The sequence below is a fragment of the Cynara cardunculus genome (genome assembly GCF_001531365.2).
Source record: "Cynara cardunculus var. scolymus isolate 2C chromosome LG 10, CcrdV1, whole genome shotgun sequence".
NCBI classification, from domain to species: domain Eukaryota; kingdom Viridiplantae; phylum Streptophyta; class Magnoliopsida; order Asterales; family Asteraceae; genus Cynara; species Cynara cardunculus.
The window spans coordinates 2,058,058-2,074,951 of NC_037537.1; the positions used below are offsets into that span (position 1 = coordinate 2,058,058).

At 37.1% G+C, this 16,894-nt stretch overlaps 2 protein-coding genes across 3 annotated transcripts in view; one reads left to right on the top strand and one right to left on the bottom strand.

Annotated features, from left to right (window-relative positions):
* Window positions 1–5,771: 5,771 nt before the first annotated feature.
* Window positions 5,772–13,730, top strand: LOC112520369 (protein NUCLEAR FUSION DEFECTIVE 6, chloroplastic/mitochondrial-like). Of its 2 annotated transcripts, none has more exons than XM_025128739.1 (4): window positions 5,772–5,964; window positions 10,695–10,819; window positions 12,512–12,544; window positions 13,204–13,730. In XM_025128739.1, the coding sequence occupies exons 1-3, from the start codon at window positions 5,801–5,803 to the stop codon at window positions 12,517–12,519; spliced, it is 297 nt and encodes a 98-aa protein (XP_024984507.1). In that variant the 5' UTR covers window positions 5,772–5,800; the 3' UTR covers window positions 12,520–12,544; window positions 13,204–13,730. The 2 variants fall into 2 exon arrangements, with proteins under 2 accessions (XP_024984507.1, XP_024984506.1); XM_025128738.1 differs by having other exon boundaries at window positions 12,512–12,549; window positions 13,204–13,725.
* Window positions 13,731–16,114: 2,384 nt separating this feature from the next.
* Window positions 16,115–16,894, bottom strand: part of LOC112519421 (uncharacterized protein At4g28440-like) — a 2,607-nt gene continuing 1,827 nt past the window's right edge. The window contains exon 2 of the mRNA XM_025127530.1: window positions 16,115–16,640. Within this exon, the coding sequence (XP_024983298.1) occupies window positions 16,450–16,640 (191 nt within the window). The 3' untranslated portion in view covers window positions 16,115–16,449. The remainder of the gene's footprint in view (window positions 16,641–16,894) is intronic.

Consider the following 16,894-nt stretch of genomic DNA (forward strand, 5'->3'; position numbering starts at 1 on the left):
CTTCTTGATGTCTAACAACATCATCACTTTCATGATGTTCTTCATCACCAACAGTAGTATCACCTTCATCACGGTCTTCATCGTTAACAACAGCCTCTCTTGAAATTGAATACGGTAAGATGCCTTCGGGGCATGCTGGTTGTGGCACACCTGAGGATGTCTTTAATGATAAAAATAAAGTGTAAGCAATAGTCATAAAAAAATGTTACTTGAATCTGAAAAACAAATAACGGCTTACCCCAATAATTGTTTCTCCCATGACTGGATTATAAGAGACCCCTACATATGATGGTATCCTCCCACCTCTATTGCCTTTTCCACCTCTATTGCCTCTTCCACCTTCATTGGCTCTTCTTGTTGTAGTCAGTTTTGGAATGTTGAGTCTTGGTCTACCTTTTGGCTTAACAAGTTTAGGTGGTGGGTTCTTCTTTTTATTCTTACAAGTCCTAGCATTATGTCCCGTTTCCAAGCAATTTCTACATGTCATTGTCTTCCCAGATCGAGTCACCCTTGTACTTTCGCTCTCAGATTCTGATCTTTTTCTTTTGATGGATGGTCTACCAGGCATTCTTCTTTCCTTAGGTGGGTTTGGTTTGGGGTAAGGTGTTGGAGTCCACATGTTGCTCCCATTCAATGGTCTTATAGTTTTCTCATATGTCATTTTGAAGAGATCCTTAGTAAACCATTTACTAACATAATCCTCTRGATCCTTATTGATAAAGTGTATGGCAGCAATGGAATGCACACAAGGAATGCCTGATATGTCCCACAATCTACAACTACATTTTCTAGCATCTAAGTCTACCACCATTGCTTCAAAACCRTTTCGTGTTTCAAATACATTCCCACCACYAGGAATAACATACCAATATCTAYATATGAAAAAGAATACATTAGCATACAAGATCATATTACCACCATAGACAAGCATACATAATAAAATTACCATCATAGATAAACATACCTGTGATTTTGTCCCCATTTCTTTAACTTTTTTTCTTATGGCCGGACAAACAACTGATTCCCATTCTTGTGCTTTGCTTAGCACTCTGTAATGTCTCTCCATAACAAATATCCTTATCTCCTCTAACATTGTGATTATGGGTTTTCTTATTGCATCAACAATTATTGAATTAAATGACTCGCAAATCCCATTTTCTACAGCTTCACAATCTCTACCGGGTTGGAAAAATGCCCTACACCATGTATTAGGGTCCCTTTCAATCAAATGATTATATGCATTAATGTTTTGTATCCTAAACTTTTCGATGTGTGACATGAAATCTGCCTCAAAAGTGGATGTAGCTGCTGCCCAAAAAAATGTTTCTGTACTCAACACCATTAAATCTTTTATGAAAATTAGCATATATGTGTCTTGCACATTGTCTATGCTCTGCATATGGTGCCAACTCTTTTACAGCTTCAACAATGCCCTATTGCATAAAATTGCAATTAAATCATAGTTAGAATGAGATGTATGAGGTAAGTTTGGTGCTAACACCTCACAAAGGACATAATTAGATGATGTCGGGTTTCAAAATACAAAGTACATTGCCTAAATGGAAATCGGGTAGGTAAACTAGAGTGTCTATATGGGGAAAATCTACCCAAAACTTGAATAGATGGTCTAAATGGTGATATAAAGGTTGAAACACATTTGAATAAGTTAATATGAAGTGTTAGAAGTGTTAGAAGTGATGGAAGTTCATACCTTGTGTTGATCAGACATGATGGTAAGCCCTGCTCCTTCAATAACACCAATATCTTCTATTAATAGTTCAATGAACCACTTCCAATTCTCTTTGTTCTCCACATCTACTACAACCTAAGCTACATAAACATTCAACATTGTAAGAGCTTAAAAATTAATAACACTTGATATTAATATAACAAGCATAGTTTGGATGTACATACCTATAAGGTAGATCTGATTATTTTCGTCTCGACCAATAGCCGATATTAACTCTCCTTTGCACACCCCCTTCAAAAAACAACCATCTAGTCCTATAACCTTCCTACATCCACTAATCCACCCATCTCTTAGTGCTTTGAAGCATACATAAAATCTCCTAAATTCATTGCTTCCATCTGCTATTAAATTTACATCCATCTTAACTGTAGATCCTGGATTGGCTTTCCTAATTTCATGTCCATAATCCCAAAGTTTTCCATAATGTTCTATCAAAGAACCTTCAATTTCAAGATGTGCCCTGGACTTGGCCCGCATGCATTGGCCCTTGCTAACTTTGACCATAAACTTTTTCAAAATATCATCTTGCATATCCTTGATTTTTATGAACGGTCTTTCAATGAGTTCTCTAACATAATGCTTTGCAATCCAAATTGGTGTCACTAGGGGATCCAAAACTATAGTCTCTACTACATATGTGCTTACAATTAATGCTTTTAATTTGAAACGACTTTTCTTCTTGCATCCAAGATGCCCATAATCTAAAAGGACATGTGTGATCTTTTTTACCTTTTCCACATGCAACAAGTAGTCTTTCTGAATCATTTTTCACGTATTGTAGTTGGTAGCCATTTGCAACCGCGTAGTTAGTCAAACACTGCTTTAATTGACTAGGATTCTCATACCTCTCACCAAGTTTGGGCTTCATCAGCTTCCAAGGAATATTAGGATCATGTATCGGGTACTGAACACCATTTTGTGTAACATGATCTCCAACATTATCATCATCTTCATCCACATTAAACTCAACATTGTCAATCGTGTTTACAATACAAAGCTTATTTAGAAACTGATCATCAACTGTTTTATTTAAGTTGATTATATCATCCTYATCTTCAAGGTCTWGAGATAAAGAATCTGACATATGTTCACTTGAATTATCGTCTATTTCATAGCTAGGATCATCACTATAATCATCATCGCAATCAGATATCATTCTGTAAACAAAAATAACAATTTCATCACGATTCACCGATGAAAAAAAATAGACCAAAAGCTACAATTTTAATTAAAAAAGGTATGACCATAAGCATGGTAGATGCAACCCAATCCAATGTTTGCGGTTTGGAAAAATAATAAGACCATAAGCATGGTAGATGCAACCCAACCCAATGTTCGCGGTTTGGAAAAATAATAAGACCATAAGCATGGTAGATGCAACCCAACCCAACCCGATGTTTGCAATCCAAATTAGTGTCATCGGGTTGGGTTGGGTTCAAATAATAGTAACCTAATACCTACGATTTAACAATTTTACAACTCGGTTAGACATCGGGTTGCTTCGAGTTGGGACACAAAAAAAGGGATCTTCATACGGCATTTATTGATCTAAAGAAAGCTCATGATACAATCATCATGAGAGATGATAGATGAGATCTTCAGAAGAAGAACATATGTTAATGTGTTCAAACATATGTATGATTGCTTGCTAAATGGTATTAAGCTTCAAAGCATGTGACGGGTGAGATGTTTTCCCTACAGTTATGGGGTAACAGCAACAGACAGCCTTGTCTCTTGTTGTAGTTATGAATGAGCTTAAAATAGACATACAAGATGATATACCATGGTGTATGCTTTTTGCTGATGATATAGCGTTGNCAGCCTTGTCTCTTGTTGTAGTTATGAATGAGCTTAAAATAGACATACAAGATGATATACCATGGTGTATGCTTTTTGCTGATGATATAGCGTTGATTTTTAAATACATTACTTAGGGGTTGTTTACCAAATACTTACTTGGGTAAGCTCTTACCAAGTTATATTACCTTACCGGATGAATATGGTAAGGACCAAAAATCTTACCCGGTAAGAACACGGCAAAGACTTAGAGTCTTACCCTGTAAGGGAAGGCAATGACTCTTACCACAGTCAGCTCTTACCGGATAAATTGTTGCATATAAAGCCATTTTTATTAACTAAAATCTTACCCGGTAGGTAAATAATAGTCTTGAATTTTACCGGTAAGTGTTTACCGGATAAGTGTTTGGTAAACGACCCCTTAGAAGTGTTTAATAATCCACATCAAACCAATGTTAGGAGCAACATTTACTGATATAGCAATATTGTTTTTCTACCCTTTTAATGGACCTGCAACTGCCAAATTAGGGTTCATTGATGTTCCTTTAGGCAGGATAGGAGAACATATAGGTGATTGGGAACACATAACTCTCAGAATCAGCAACTTTATTACACCAGAAAGTAATTACTTAGACGGCCATCGCTTGACTAGTCCATGAAAAAAACTTTCTCCAAGCAGATGTTCATATACATACAATATACTATCCATACAATAGACTTTCAAGTGTTCGAGTGGCAGTAGGGCTGATTCCCTGTTAAAAGTTTCTTTCAAGTAAATCACAACCATCCTTAAATCTTCTATCACTATTCATGGAACACAAAATTAAACACAATATGTATACGTGTTCCATTATCACACCGTAGTTGCATGATATCACATTGGAGCAAACCTGATTAGACGAGCGACAGGGGCGGCGACGAGGTGGTACGGCGGAGACAAGGGATGCGACAGGGGTAGCGCGACGGCGACGAGGGTGGTGGTGCGGCGGCGCGGCGGTGACGCGGTAGCGATGGGGTTGGGGGAGACGACGATGTGTGAGGGAGAAGGAAACGATGGTGTGCGAGAGGGAGAAGGAGACGGGAAGGGAGCAGCGGTCGGGAGAGGGGGAGATGAGTAGTCACGAGAAGGGAGCAGTAGTCTTACTTCTAACATTTTTTAAGTTTTTTTTATTTATTTAAATTACCTTCTATTCAGGTTGCAGGTTAAGATTTTAAGGAATAAGGATCTATTTAATAGGTTTTGTAGAGTCTAATTACTTATTTAACAGATTTTAAAATGTTTAAGGATTTATTTGTTCTAAAAAATTATTCAAGGACTTAATCATTCCAAATAGTAAAGTTCATTGGGTTTTTTTGAACTTTTCCCAAATAATAATTTGCAAGTAAATTGCTTTAACAAGAAAAACTGAAAGTATAATACGAAAAGTAAATGAAAAGTATATTGCTACTTCTTACATTTTACCCTAAAATTAAAACCCTAAATTAATAATGGAATATGAGAGTAATGTTGAGAAGAGAATTTAATTAATGAAGTTCCTGAAGAACAACGACCACCACCGCCGTTGAACACCACAACCACCAAAATGACGTCGTTGCTCAAGAACACCAATCATTGGTGTGTTTGGTTTGTAGGAACTGGAATGGAATTGGATTCCATTATTTATAAATAATTTACAAAATTTATAAAAATAATTAAATTACATTATTATTAATCAATTATTACAAAACAAATGTTTTTAACATTTTTTAAAACCTTATTGAATACAATCCTACTAATTCTCGTGAAATCCCGAGCACTCACTAAGGATTTCAAAATTCTATGTTTAACCATAAAGGTGGTGGCTGGTTGGTTTGAGATTGGCTCCAAAGGTCAAAAGTACCAGGATGTCCTATGTTCAAATCCAATGAGGAATAAGGAGGTTCAAATGCGGTGACTCTGGGCTATCTGCAAAACAAGTGGTCGTCTTGGGATTAGTTGACTCGCATAGCAGGTTGGATATCCAGGTTAATAAAAAAAAAATTCAATTAAATTCTAGAATTTCAAATCCAAATGATTCAACAAATCAAACATGATATTGAAATTGATTTAAACTACAAATCTCCAAATCCATTTCATTCCTTCAAACCAAACTGGAACAAACGTTTTTTATAATAAATAAAATTCGAAACCAAATTCACAAGGAACAAAATCGGTTATTACATTCGAAACCAAAAACCCCCAGCAAGATACCAAAGAAAGAAAGAGGTTTTTATATGGCAGCGGTATTCGCTGGTAGGTCGGTCCTCCGCTCAGCTTCCACCGGCGTTAGGTCATCGGCGTCTAGAATCTCCGCCGGTGCTAAACCTAGTTTCACGGGTGCCGCACGTTCTCCGTTCCGCGTCCCGGCTCGAAATCCCCTATCTCATCGCATTTTCAGGTTATTGTAATACGTCTTTGCATCAAATTTTATTTATGTTTGCTTTGTTTGTCGCCATAATGTTGAAGTTAGAACAACTATCTGCAATTTGGGGTTTTAACGTATGGTTGATGATGCTTGGTGATGATTCGCTTAGCCATCTTTCAAAAGAGCTGCACTTTGATTATTTGATATCAAACTGAGTAACTTCCAATTGCAAGAATTTCTTGGATTTGTTGCAAACTTTACCCACGATTATTACATTTGAAGTGCTTATTAGGAAGTTTGAGGGCAGCTATATGCTAGCAATTTTGTGACAACTCAAAAGTGGGATTTACGAGTCTCAGACCTCGTTTATGTAGGGATCCATATGGATAGAAAATAAGATCTGTGAGCTCCTTGTAATTGCGTAGGCTATCAATAATTTTCACCATGTTTTAAGTTTATTAAGAAGTTATTGGGTCAATTTTTCTTGGGGCTTAGGGTGTTACAAATGATATGAGAACCCGTTCTTGTACTATGAGGATGGTGGGGTAAATCTCATTGAGCATTATGACTTCCTAAGGGGGTGTATATAACATCTTAGGGAAATCCCATATCATATGTGAACAAAGAGGATGTTGGGTAGCCTTGACGAGGACATCCAGAATTTAAGTGGAGGGGTTTTGTGACAACTTGTGCCATATCGATGGAAAGTGGGATTTACAAGCTTGTGAGAGCTCATTTATGTGGAGCGGGGTTGTGACTACCCTTTCCACATGGATACAAAATAAGATTTGTGAGCTCTTAGTAATTCCGAAGTTGCGTAATACCAATAATATCCATCATTGTTTTAAGTTGATCTGGAAGTTATTTTGTCCGCCTGCTACTTTGGGCTTGGGATGTTACAAAATTTCATTCTAAGTTCAAAACTCATGTTAAATGGTAACTGTATTTGACTTTCGAAGACCTGAATGTGGGTCTTTGTCTAGAATGGAGATAACAAATGGAGAGAGGAACAATTGTAAAAAGCCCTAAGTGGAGCTGGGTGGTTGAGAAGGATCTTCAAGCGTGTAATTTCCCTGCTTTGATTGATGCTTAGGTGGTTCATTTTTCCATATGCGATGAGATCAGATTTTGTAAGGATACGGAGAGTATGAAGTTAAAACTTGATAAAGATTGAAGCTAAAAACTCATGGATTGGATATATTGCAGCTGAGTTGAGAAAAGTCATTGATGAACACAAGTTGATTAGGAGGAAAATGAGACAAAGGATCATGATGCCATGATGTCTTTCAAACTTCTACATATGAGTATATTCATAATCTTTTTCCATGTACATAATTCCATAATTAAACAATTTAGAAGAAAATCCGAAATTTTGATCCTAGAGGCCCCCCCCCCCAACTTTTTCAAAAAAAAAAAATGAATTAAGGGCAACAATTGCAAAGATGCTCATTTTGCGTTTAGGCATGTAATGAAATATCGTAATTGCATACAAAAGATAGAAGTTAATTATAATTCAGATCAAAATATATTTTGAATTGGACTGCATTGATTTTTTAACCGGTATTCACCTGATTTTATTTAAGGTAAACCCATTAACCCCAGCTTTTAATCTGTTTGATCCCACTTCATTACTTGTAAATGCTTAATTTAACGGTTAGTTCCCTATCAAAGTGGTGGGATGCTTAACGCCTAGGCGATTGATTAGGCGGCCTTAAGTGGATTATTTAGAACACTAGAAGGGTCATGTACTTTCAGTAGAAATGGTTTGTGAGGACCTGTGTATTTACGTGCTTTATTTGTGTTTCATCCTATCATATAAGTAGATATGTATATAAATAAAAGCTTTGTTTTCAAAAAGATAAAAGTTGTTATACAAGGCTAGGGATGACTAAGCATGAAGGTTGATGAAAGGTTCTTAGGGTCCGTTTGGTTTATGGGATTTGGTAGGATTTGGAAGTGAATTCCGTTCCAATCCCGCATTTGGTTTTAAGGAACGTCCGAAATTGAAATATTGGGATTTCAATGAAATCCCACAAACATTGGATTTAGAAATCCCATAGGGGTAGTTGGTATTGATGTGAATCCATGATGACCCATAAGCTATGAAGCTTAGAACCACGAGATTTCAATCGAGCAAACGCAGAAAAATAACAACCCAATGACTTGAAAAACAATCGAACAAGCAACCTTGACCTTTAAACCGTTGAATAAAGATTAAGAACCTTGGTATGAATTCTTGACCCTTAGTTAGGGAAGAACTAAGAACCAAAAAATACGAAGAACTCCACAAACTTTGCTCAACACTAAAACCCCACAAGAGAGAATAGCTCAGAAATAAACTCAAGAATGAAAATTTTTAATGATTTGATGTTGATTAAACGTCAAAATTCGTCCATAATGTATAGGACTCCGAAACTAGGGTTCTCCCAAACAAAAGGAAACTTGAATAAAAAGGAGGGAAACAACTCTAAACATTAAAAGAAAACTATAATATGGAATATTTCTTCCATATCTTCCAAAATATGCCTAATTTTAAGCAAACTTGGTAAGGAAGCAAGCTTGGGGTGGATTTTTTTCTTGGAGCCAAAGAAAAGAAAAAATATGGCTTTTTCCATATGTTCAAGGCTCTATAAATGCCTTTGGTTGATGGGGCATCTCCAATCCTTTGTTTGGCTCCATAATCATTTTGAAATATTCACTAATTGATGCATTTTGGGCTTCAAGAATATTCACAAACTTGTAGCTTGAAAATGAATCTATTGTCTTCATTTGCATTGCCAAGGGCTTGAATTTCAGATACTAGAATTGCGATGGCTTGCATGTCTTCTTAGCTCTTATCTTGTAATTGGGCCATTCTTATGCTTCAATGGGTCTTCTTTGTCATTCCTTGATGGGCCTCCATTAGGTTTTTCATGGGATTTCGTAGGATTTGTTTGTAAAAATGTTTTAAAATATGTTTAGAACATTTGTTTTGTAATAATCAATTAGTAAAAGGTAATTTAGTTATTTTTCATAATTACTTATAATTTGTTTCTAATAAAATATCTATAAATAATGGAATTCAATTCCACTACAAATCTTACAAACCCAACACACCAAAACTTTTAAATCCTTTCAATTCCTTCCAATTCCAAATCCTTCTACGAAGTCCAAATCTCTTAAAAACATTCCGTCAAACCAAACGGACGCTTAAGGTCATGAGAGACAAATGGTTTTGTGTTGCTAGAAGGACCTAAAGAGAAGTAAAGCTTATCTTAGGATAAGAAACTCAAGGAAGTTTCTAATCACCTCTATTTTGAGCCGTATGTTCGTTTCATTTCGTTTCACCAATTGAATGATTCTACTCATAATTGTTTACTCTATGGATTCTTGAATATGAGTTGTTAGGGTCTAGTGGCTTTCATGATAATATTGAGCTAAAATTCTTTGAGCATGGTACATATTGGTTCCTATAACATCTTCTAAGGCATGCATGACGAAAGGTGATGAGAAAGTATACAATTGGCTACCTACATGATGGCAATGTAATATGATTAGATGGCCAATGTAGCACCTATGGAGAACTACTAGTACACTATGAGACATTGCCATGAAGCCTTTTGAGATGGCAACTAGTATGATGCTCCTGCATAATAGGCCAAAGCCTTCTGAGATGGCAATGAAGACCCTATCTAAGTGACTGTTTTCGGGTGACAGTAGATACCCATGAGTTGGGTTCTGAAGGACAAGTATGGACTCATACCTGGAAAATTAATAACCATGTCTAGATAACTACATTGATAATAATCTGTTGTTTCCTTTTCCTTGGGGTATACCTGAAGCAGTAGGGGCGGAATAACCCCATCCAGATAACTACAGTTCACCAAAATCATAGAGTAGGGGCGGAAATACCTGAAGCTTGCGAGGAAAAGGATGGAGGCGACCGGAGACGGTGACGTGAGGCGGCGAGTGGCGACGACAGGCGGCGCTGGAAGAAGGCGACGTGAGACCTGCTGGAAGAAGAAGACCGACGATCGTAGGGTGGGGGGAAGCGATTTGAAGACCGGCGATCGTGTGTGGGGGGAGGGATTTGAAGACCGGCGTTCGTAGGGTGGGGGGAGGGGCTGTGAGCGATGTGTGAGGAACGTTGGGAGAGAGGGCAAAAGATGGAAAAAGAGAAGTCTGAATGGTTTAGAGAACCCTTAGATGCAAAATGGTTAAGAGGGGTAATGTAATCATTAAGAGCCATTTTTTTTGCCAAACAACCTTGACCTCTTACCGATTAAGAGGTTGGCTCTTAATGTAACCATTAAGAGCCAAACAAACAGCCCCTTAGTGTGATGGCTGTGAACTATGGAGTCATGTGTCAGCACTAATGGTCTCATGGCACATCTTCATTTTATCGGTTATATCGTTGCACTAATGATTATCTTTTGACATCAATACTTTGCAGCCACTATTGTGTTGATATGTTTCTACTTTTTGTGAATAGATGTTTGCTACAAGTATATGTAGCGAAACAGTAAAAGGAATAGTAGATGCATACTGTGTGATTTAAAAAAACTTATGTACTAGTTATATTATTGTAAATTCTTAAGGATTTGTAATGTTAGATAAAGATTTTAATGCAATAATGTTTTGTATGCGTCAGTTAGTTTGTATTTTGGTATTAGTTAAGATTAACGTCCCACTTTCTCCATTGCTTAACGAAGGTTTTTTGGTGATGACATGAATAAAGAAAATTAAGTTTCTTTTTTCTTGGATGTGAAAATTGTTAAAAATAGGTCACCGGTTGAGAAGAGCTGTGTTGCTTTGGAATCAATGCTTCCATTCCACACAGCCACTGCATCTGCATTGCTGACTTCAATGCTTTCAAGTGCTCCTTATAGCTGTGGTTGGACCATTGATGGTATATTTTTTAAACTTCATTTGTTCCAGTTAATGTACAGTGTCTTCATAGTGTTTACCTTGTGCATCCTGGCTTATTCTCTTGTTGGGCTGTTTGGGTTGTTGTCAAAGGAAGTCTATTCTAGATTATATCATTTTTAATGTGATGGAAGAAATGTTCTTACATGGAAATCATGAAATTGAATAACAAAAATATCTAAAAACTATTTGTCGTGTAAAATAGTGCATCAGTTTTTTAACGGAAATTTGAATTGAATAAAGATTATTCTACAAAATCCATAGGGCATACCTCCAAAGCTAAAGAAAAGAAAAAGCATGAAATTATTCAAGTACAAACATTTCACAACTGGTGCCTCCAAAAGATGCTGGCCATTATGGATTCGAGAAGCTTTTAATCTACTCTTAATCCTTCTGCATATGTATTTAACTCGTAGTTTTGTTGGATTGTGAGAATTGGCTCCAATTTTTTGTTACGATTGCCAACGTTTGGTAGAATTTTGATCATGCACACTGATTAGGCAACAATAGTAATGATAAGATGAAGCTGTTGAAATTTACTCGACAAAAATAGCAATCATCAATCAATTTTGCACTCTTATTCAAGATTCGAACAAATTTCCCCAACTTTCAAGAGGTAGTATGATTCTCCCATCGAATTGTGTATTATTATCAGCATATCCCTTTATTTATACAACATTTAGTGCTAATCAACTTCCTAACAACTCATTACAATTCTAAGGACTTATTTACCCTTGCCTTTTATTCCTCTAGAATAGGTGACATGAATATCGGGTCTAACAGAAGCAAAATAGCCACTTTGTTGTATGCATTTCACCTTGTGTAAATACATCTGATATGATAATTGGAAATAGTCAGCTTTGCTCCAAAACTATTTCAAAAGCATACTGGAAACATGCCTTGAGTTTTGAGTTGCGGTTGGGGGCTTGGGGCCTCCTCAGGATCTGTGTTTGGGTTCTAGACAAAGGATCGTGTGAGAATAGGACTTAAGCTGAGAAGTGTAAGTAGGGATTTGGACCCTTGATCACTTTTAATCTCAAACCAACCCATGAATTACGCTTTAGGAGGGAATTGATCCGGTGCTTCTCATTAGTGTTGATCTAGTGGAACTCTTCAATTAGGATTGATCCAAGGGTGGAGATTCCTTCTTACCCTTCTCACCATAGCCCTCATTCTCACTGGAACCCAACCCTTAGGTTCTATCGTACGTTTGATGTAATAATATACAAGTGACTAATTTCGCCAACCATTGTACTTGGTTTTTGTTGCAAATAACCATCCTTTTTGTTAGAGAAAGACTCGTAGTTTGCAAGAATGAACAATTTCATCAAGGCATGGAAATGTAAACAAAAAAAATCACTTCTCTAGATTTTAGTGTCCTTTTTTCTTTCTATATTTAACAAAATCCAACACAGTGGTTAATCATGCTTTAATTTACTTGGTGTAAATTAATTTCAGTATATTCTGTTGCAAATATGTGTTTCTTTTCCTTCGCATGTGTGGCCCTGTTTGGATATCTGTACGGTGAACCATTTTCTGCTTCTATTTCTAGATATTCAGCAAAGACAATACTGTTCATATTATTGGTGGTTATTCGTTTTAGTTGATTTGTTCCAAGCGGCTACTGACTTCCCTTATTGACACACATTCTTGAAACTTATTATTCGCTTTGCAGATTCCTAGCTCCAAGGTGTTCTTCGAGATCTATGTAGGGTAATTTTCTGCTGTATTTTTCCTTTCTGAATCTGGTTAGAATACTCAACATTGGTTTTATAGTTAGATTAATTATTGCTTCAAGTGATGCATGACAATACCCTTGTTATTGGTGCTTTCAGCTTCCCCAGTTTTGTAAAGTTCAAACCCACATCTCCCTTGGAGTTCTTTTCCGGGATTAAAAGAATAAATAATATCTGCCATCGTGTCACATGCCGCAGAAAAACCCACCAAATATTTGATTTGTTGACCATTTTAGGTTCATTGGTTTATGTTGCCACCCCCTAAGCCACAGTAACAGGTTCTCTCTTAGGGTGCGTTTGGTACAGGGGATGGAATGGGACATGACAAAACAAATATTGTTGTACCACGTTTCACTCGCCACTAGTCTGGCACAGGGAAGTGGACAAAAGTGCACTTTTAAACTCTCACGAATATATGTGGAAGGAAAATTAGGGAGACGAGACAAGATTGTGAATTACTAAACTACCCATGTCAAATTAAAATTCGTAAAACCTTACACTCTTACCTGTGCACTCTTGTTCAGTCTGGTCAATGTACTGCACCCTTGTGCAAATGTTGGAAAGTAGGCTTGGTCATAGCTGTAATGCAGAATGCTAACGATAATTCGATGCCCATTTGATTGTTTTCCAGGTGGTTTTGTTAGATGTAGCTGATCAGATTAGATGAGTCACATATCTGTTGAAACCGATGGTTCCATGTCTTACTATCGATACTTCTATTTTGCTCGGCGTGGTGTCTTCTATGCTCAATGGAGCTGCGGTTGAACCCTTTTGATCCATATTTGATTGCAAATTCCTTTTCTCGTAACCTTTTCACAAGCAGTGGTTTTTATGGAAAACCTCTCTACTCTTGCTTCTTAGAATAGAGTTAGGGTCTGTCTAGACCCTACTTCGTGTGCGATTTACCAGGTTCATTTGGTATGGTTTGGTTTTGAGTATAGTGACCATAACTCCTTTACTACTGAATGTCATCCGAAAAGGAATGCAATATTGTGTACAATGACTTATCCCCCCAACGTAAACCGAAAGGTATTGCTACATTGTGTTGGGGTATTATATGTCATGTGTTGTGATTCTAAGCCTCCATGTAGCTAATTAGCAAAATGATGAAAGGTGTACGTACATCTGGCTCCCAAGACCCTATTTTTGGGTGGGATATAGCGAGGCTCGTTTGGTTTGATTTTCGTTAGTTATTGGTTAACATAATTAGAAGTATGCACAATGGTGGTGTTTTTTGTTGTGGGCTTTTTCACAATCCCATTATATAGCCAATCAGTTTTCTAAAAAGCTTGGCAACAAATTCACAATCTAAGTAGACAACTTGCTTGATCGGCTAAAAACGGTTGATATGACATCTCATAGAATCAAGAAAGAGCTCGTGGTTAGCCAATCCCGACAATGTATAGACTTGATGTCTACTTCGGCTTTGAGTGTTTTTTGCAAAAATCTGAAGTTTTGGTTGCTTGAACAATTAATGGATTCGATGAATTGGTTATCAGAAACATGAATGGTCCAAGTGTGGATGACGACGTTTGTTGTCGTTTCGATATTTCGGTTTTGGTTGTGTTGCGCGTGAAAATCTAGGAACGAACCAGGACTACCAAGTGGTTTGACTAGGAGTTTAGTTCGGTTTTGAATGGAATTGGAAATCAAACTGGTTTTATTCGGTTTTGATTTCTTGAAATTGAACCCATTGATCAAAGATGTTTGAACAAGTAAAATTTTCGATTTTATTTGGATTACTTTTAAGAAATAAACATGGATGCTATAAGCTCGAGGTTTCAACCGTTAAATGCATATGGATTTGGTCTCTGGTCCTAGCACCATTAGTTGGGTCCGTTAAATGCCCTTGACGGAAGAGCAATCGATCATTTAACCTATTTGTTTACTAATTCTATTTATCGTACAAGTTTGAAATGCATATAAACAAGTACGTAAAGTATTTAAGAAATAACTAAAACTTTTGTCGATGAGTTTGGAATAATTTTACGGTAAGCTTTAAGTTGTTTGAAGCCTTGTTCGCTTTGTACTGAGAGATGCACGAGGCTTGTGTTTTTTCTTGCATGGGTCTCGGTCTTTCAAGCCCATATACCTGTAAGCCAAAAAAAACTCCGGTTTTAGGGTTGGAATTTGGAAAAGGGTCCAATCAGGCTTTCTAAGACCAGATTTTTCAAGCTTTAACTAGAAGTTTTTGGGCTTTCTCAAGTGTTTACCAAACTTTTACCTGAGTATGCATTTACTAGGTCACATTACCTTACCGGATGAATATAGTAAGAATCAACGATCTTACCCGGTAAGAGTAAGACAATGACCAAGAGTCTTACCCGGTAAGCGAGGATGACGAATCTTACCACGGTTAGCGCTTGCCAGGTAAATTGTTGCATACGATGCCGTTTTGTTAGACTGAAACCTTACCCGTTAAGTAAATGATAGTGTTAATTCAACGATAAACACTTAACAGGTAAGTGTTTGATAAACGGTCTTTTGAGGTGTTTGAAGCTTGGTTGTTTCTACCATGTGCACTTCCTTCTCCATATCCACATAACTAACAAATTCAAATAAGGTAGATTATATTCTTTAAAAAAAATTATTGGGTTTTGATTTGTGTGTATTTTTTGGTATGGTTGTACTTTTGAACTTTGATTTTGAATTGGCTATTTGATATAATCGGTGTTTTATCAAGGTCGTGTGAGAAAATGAGTTGAGAACAAAAAGCGTAAGAAAAGATTTAAACTCTTGATAACTTTTAATCCCATGTCCACCCATGAATTGCGTTTTAGACGGGAATTGATCCGGTGCATCTCGGTGCACCTCATTAGTGTTGACATTCAATTAGAATTGATATAAAGGTGGAGACTTCCTCTTACACTTCTCACCATAACTTTCATTTTCAGCAGAATACAGCCCTTGCACTCCATCACTTCCGTTAGAAATAGGACGAACTTTTTTCAATTGACAACCGTTACAATCGGGACCATAACTGGTATAACCTGTTAGCCCCTGTAATTGTTATAACTAGACCCGACTGTAAACGCGCTTCGTTTTTAAGTTTCGCCCAAGTTTTCCAATCAAAACCAAGCGCGTACCAACAACCCATTTTGATGGCAAAAAATGTTACACGATAAGGTAAGTAGCGTTTGGTAAATGACCCCTTAGGCAACTACCTTTAAGGGGCATAATGACCATGTTACTTCAATTGTGTGATGAAATTAAGAGGCTGTTTACCAAATGCTTACTCGGGTAAGTGAACACCAAGTCACAGTATCTTACCGGATGAATATGGCAAGAACCAAGAATCTTACCTGGTAAGAGCGAGACAAGGACAAAGAGTCTTACTCGGTAAGTGGGGGAGATGACTCTTCCCATGGTAAACGCTTACCGGGTAAATTGTTTCATACGATATCGTTTTGGTGGACTAAAATCTTACCCGATAAGTCAATGATAGTGTTACATTTTGTCGGTAAGCGCTTACCGGTAAGTGTTTGGTAAACGGCCCCTAAACTATATAAATGAATAACCACCAAATGACTAAAAGAAGTCTTAACTGAATAAAAAACCATATTAGATTCATCCCAGATTGGGAAAATTTCCATAAGTGATTCAGATTAGAATTCACAAGTACAAACCATTGTTTTTACGGATTACTATTAACATACTGAATCTTTCTTTCGCGTAAAAGTAAACCACTCCAACCATATGAACAGATGAGGAATCGTGAGAATTCAAAAGATGATTCTTTTAGAAAGAAACCAATTAGGACAATAGACTAGTTCTATTCAAGTTAAACGATATCAACAAGAAAGACTAAACAGACCCCCCAACAAAAGTAGTCGTATACCAAACCCCAAGAAGAATCGTACCTCAAGATGATCCCGAATCATTCATCAACAACATTTACCAGTTCATATTCGACCAAAGACAGATTGTTGTCCTCTTTGACAGTGAAAGTTGCAGGTTCAGTGACTTCAATGCGACCCCATTTATCAACGGCTAATCTCATTGAGCCTTTGAACATATCAATCTTTGCATTACGGATTATTACTGTGGTTCCAGGCTTCATCAAGTCAACTGCGTAACAGTTAGGATCATCATCAGCATCACCGTAAAACAATACCATATTGCAAGTATTTGAGTAGAGTGCAACAAAAAATCAGCGGCTTGAAAACAAGTCAACTTAACTGCAATAAGTTTATAATAAGAATGCACAATTATCAACGAAGTTTGGTACACAGATGGGACTCGATAAACTGGATTGAGCAAGATTGAGGGGAGAGTGAGGTAGGGGCCAGGGCCAGGGCCAGGGCCGGGGCCGGGGGACGGTA

Excerpts from the sequence above, each read along its gene's own strand:
- LOC112520369 (XM_025128739.1), top strand. The coding sequence starts at position 5,801 with ATGGCAGCGGTATTCGCTGGTAGGTCGGTCCTCCGCTCAGCTTCCACC. Across the intron at positions 5,965-10,694 it reads CTATCTCATCGCATTTTCAG|GTCACCGGTTGAGAAGAGCT; the intron begins GTTATTGTAATA and ends TGTTAAAAATAG.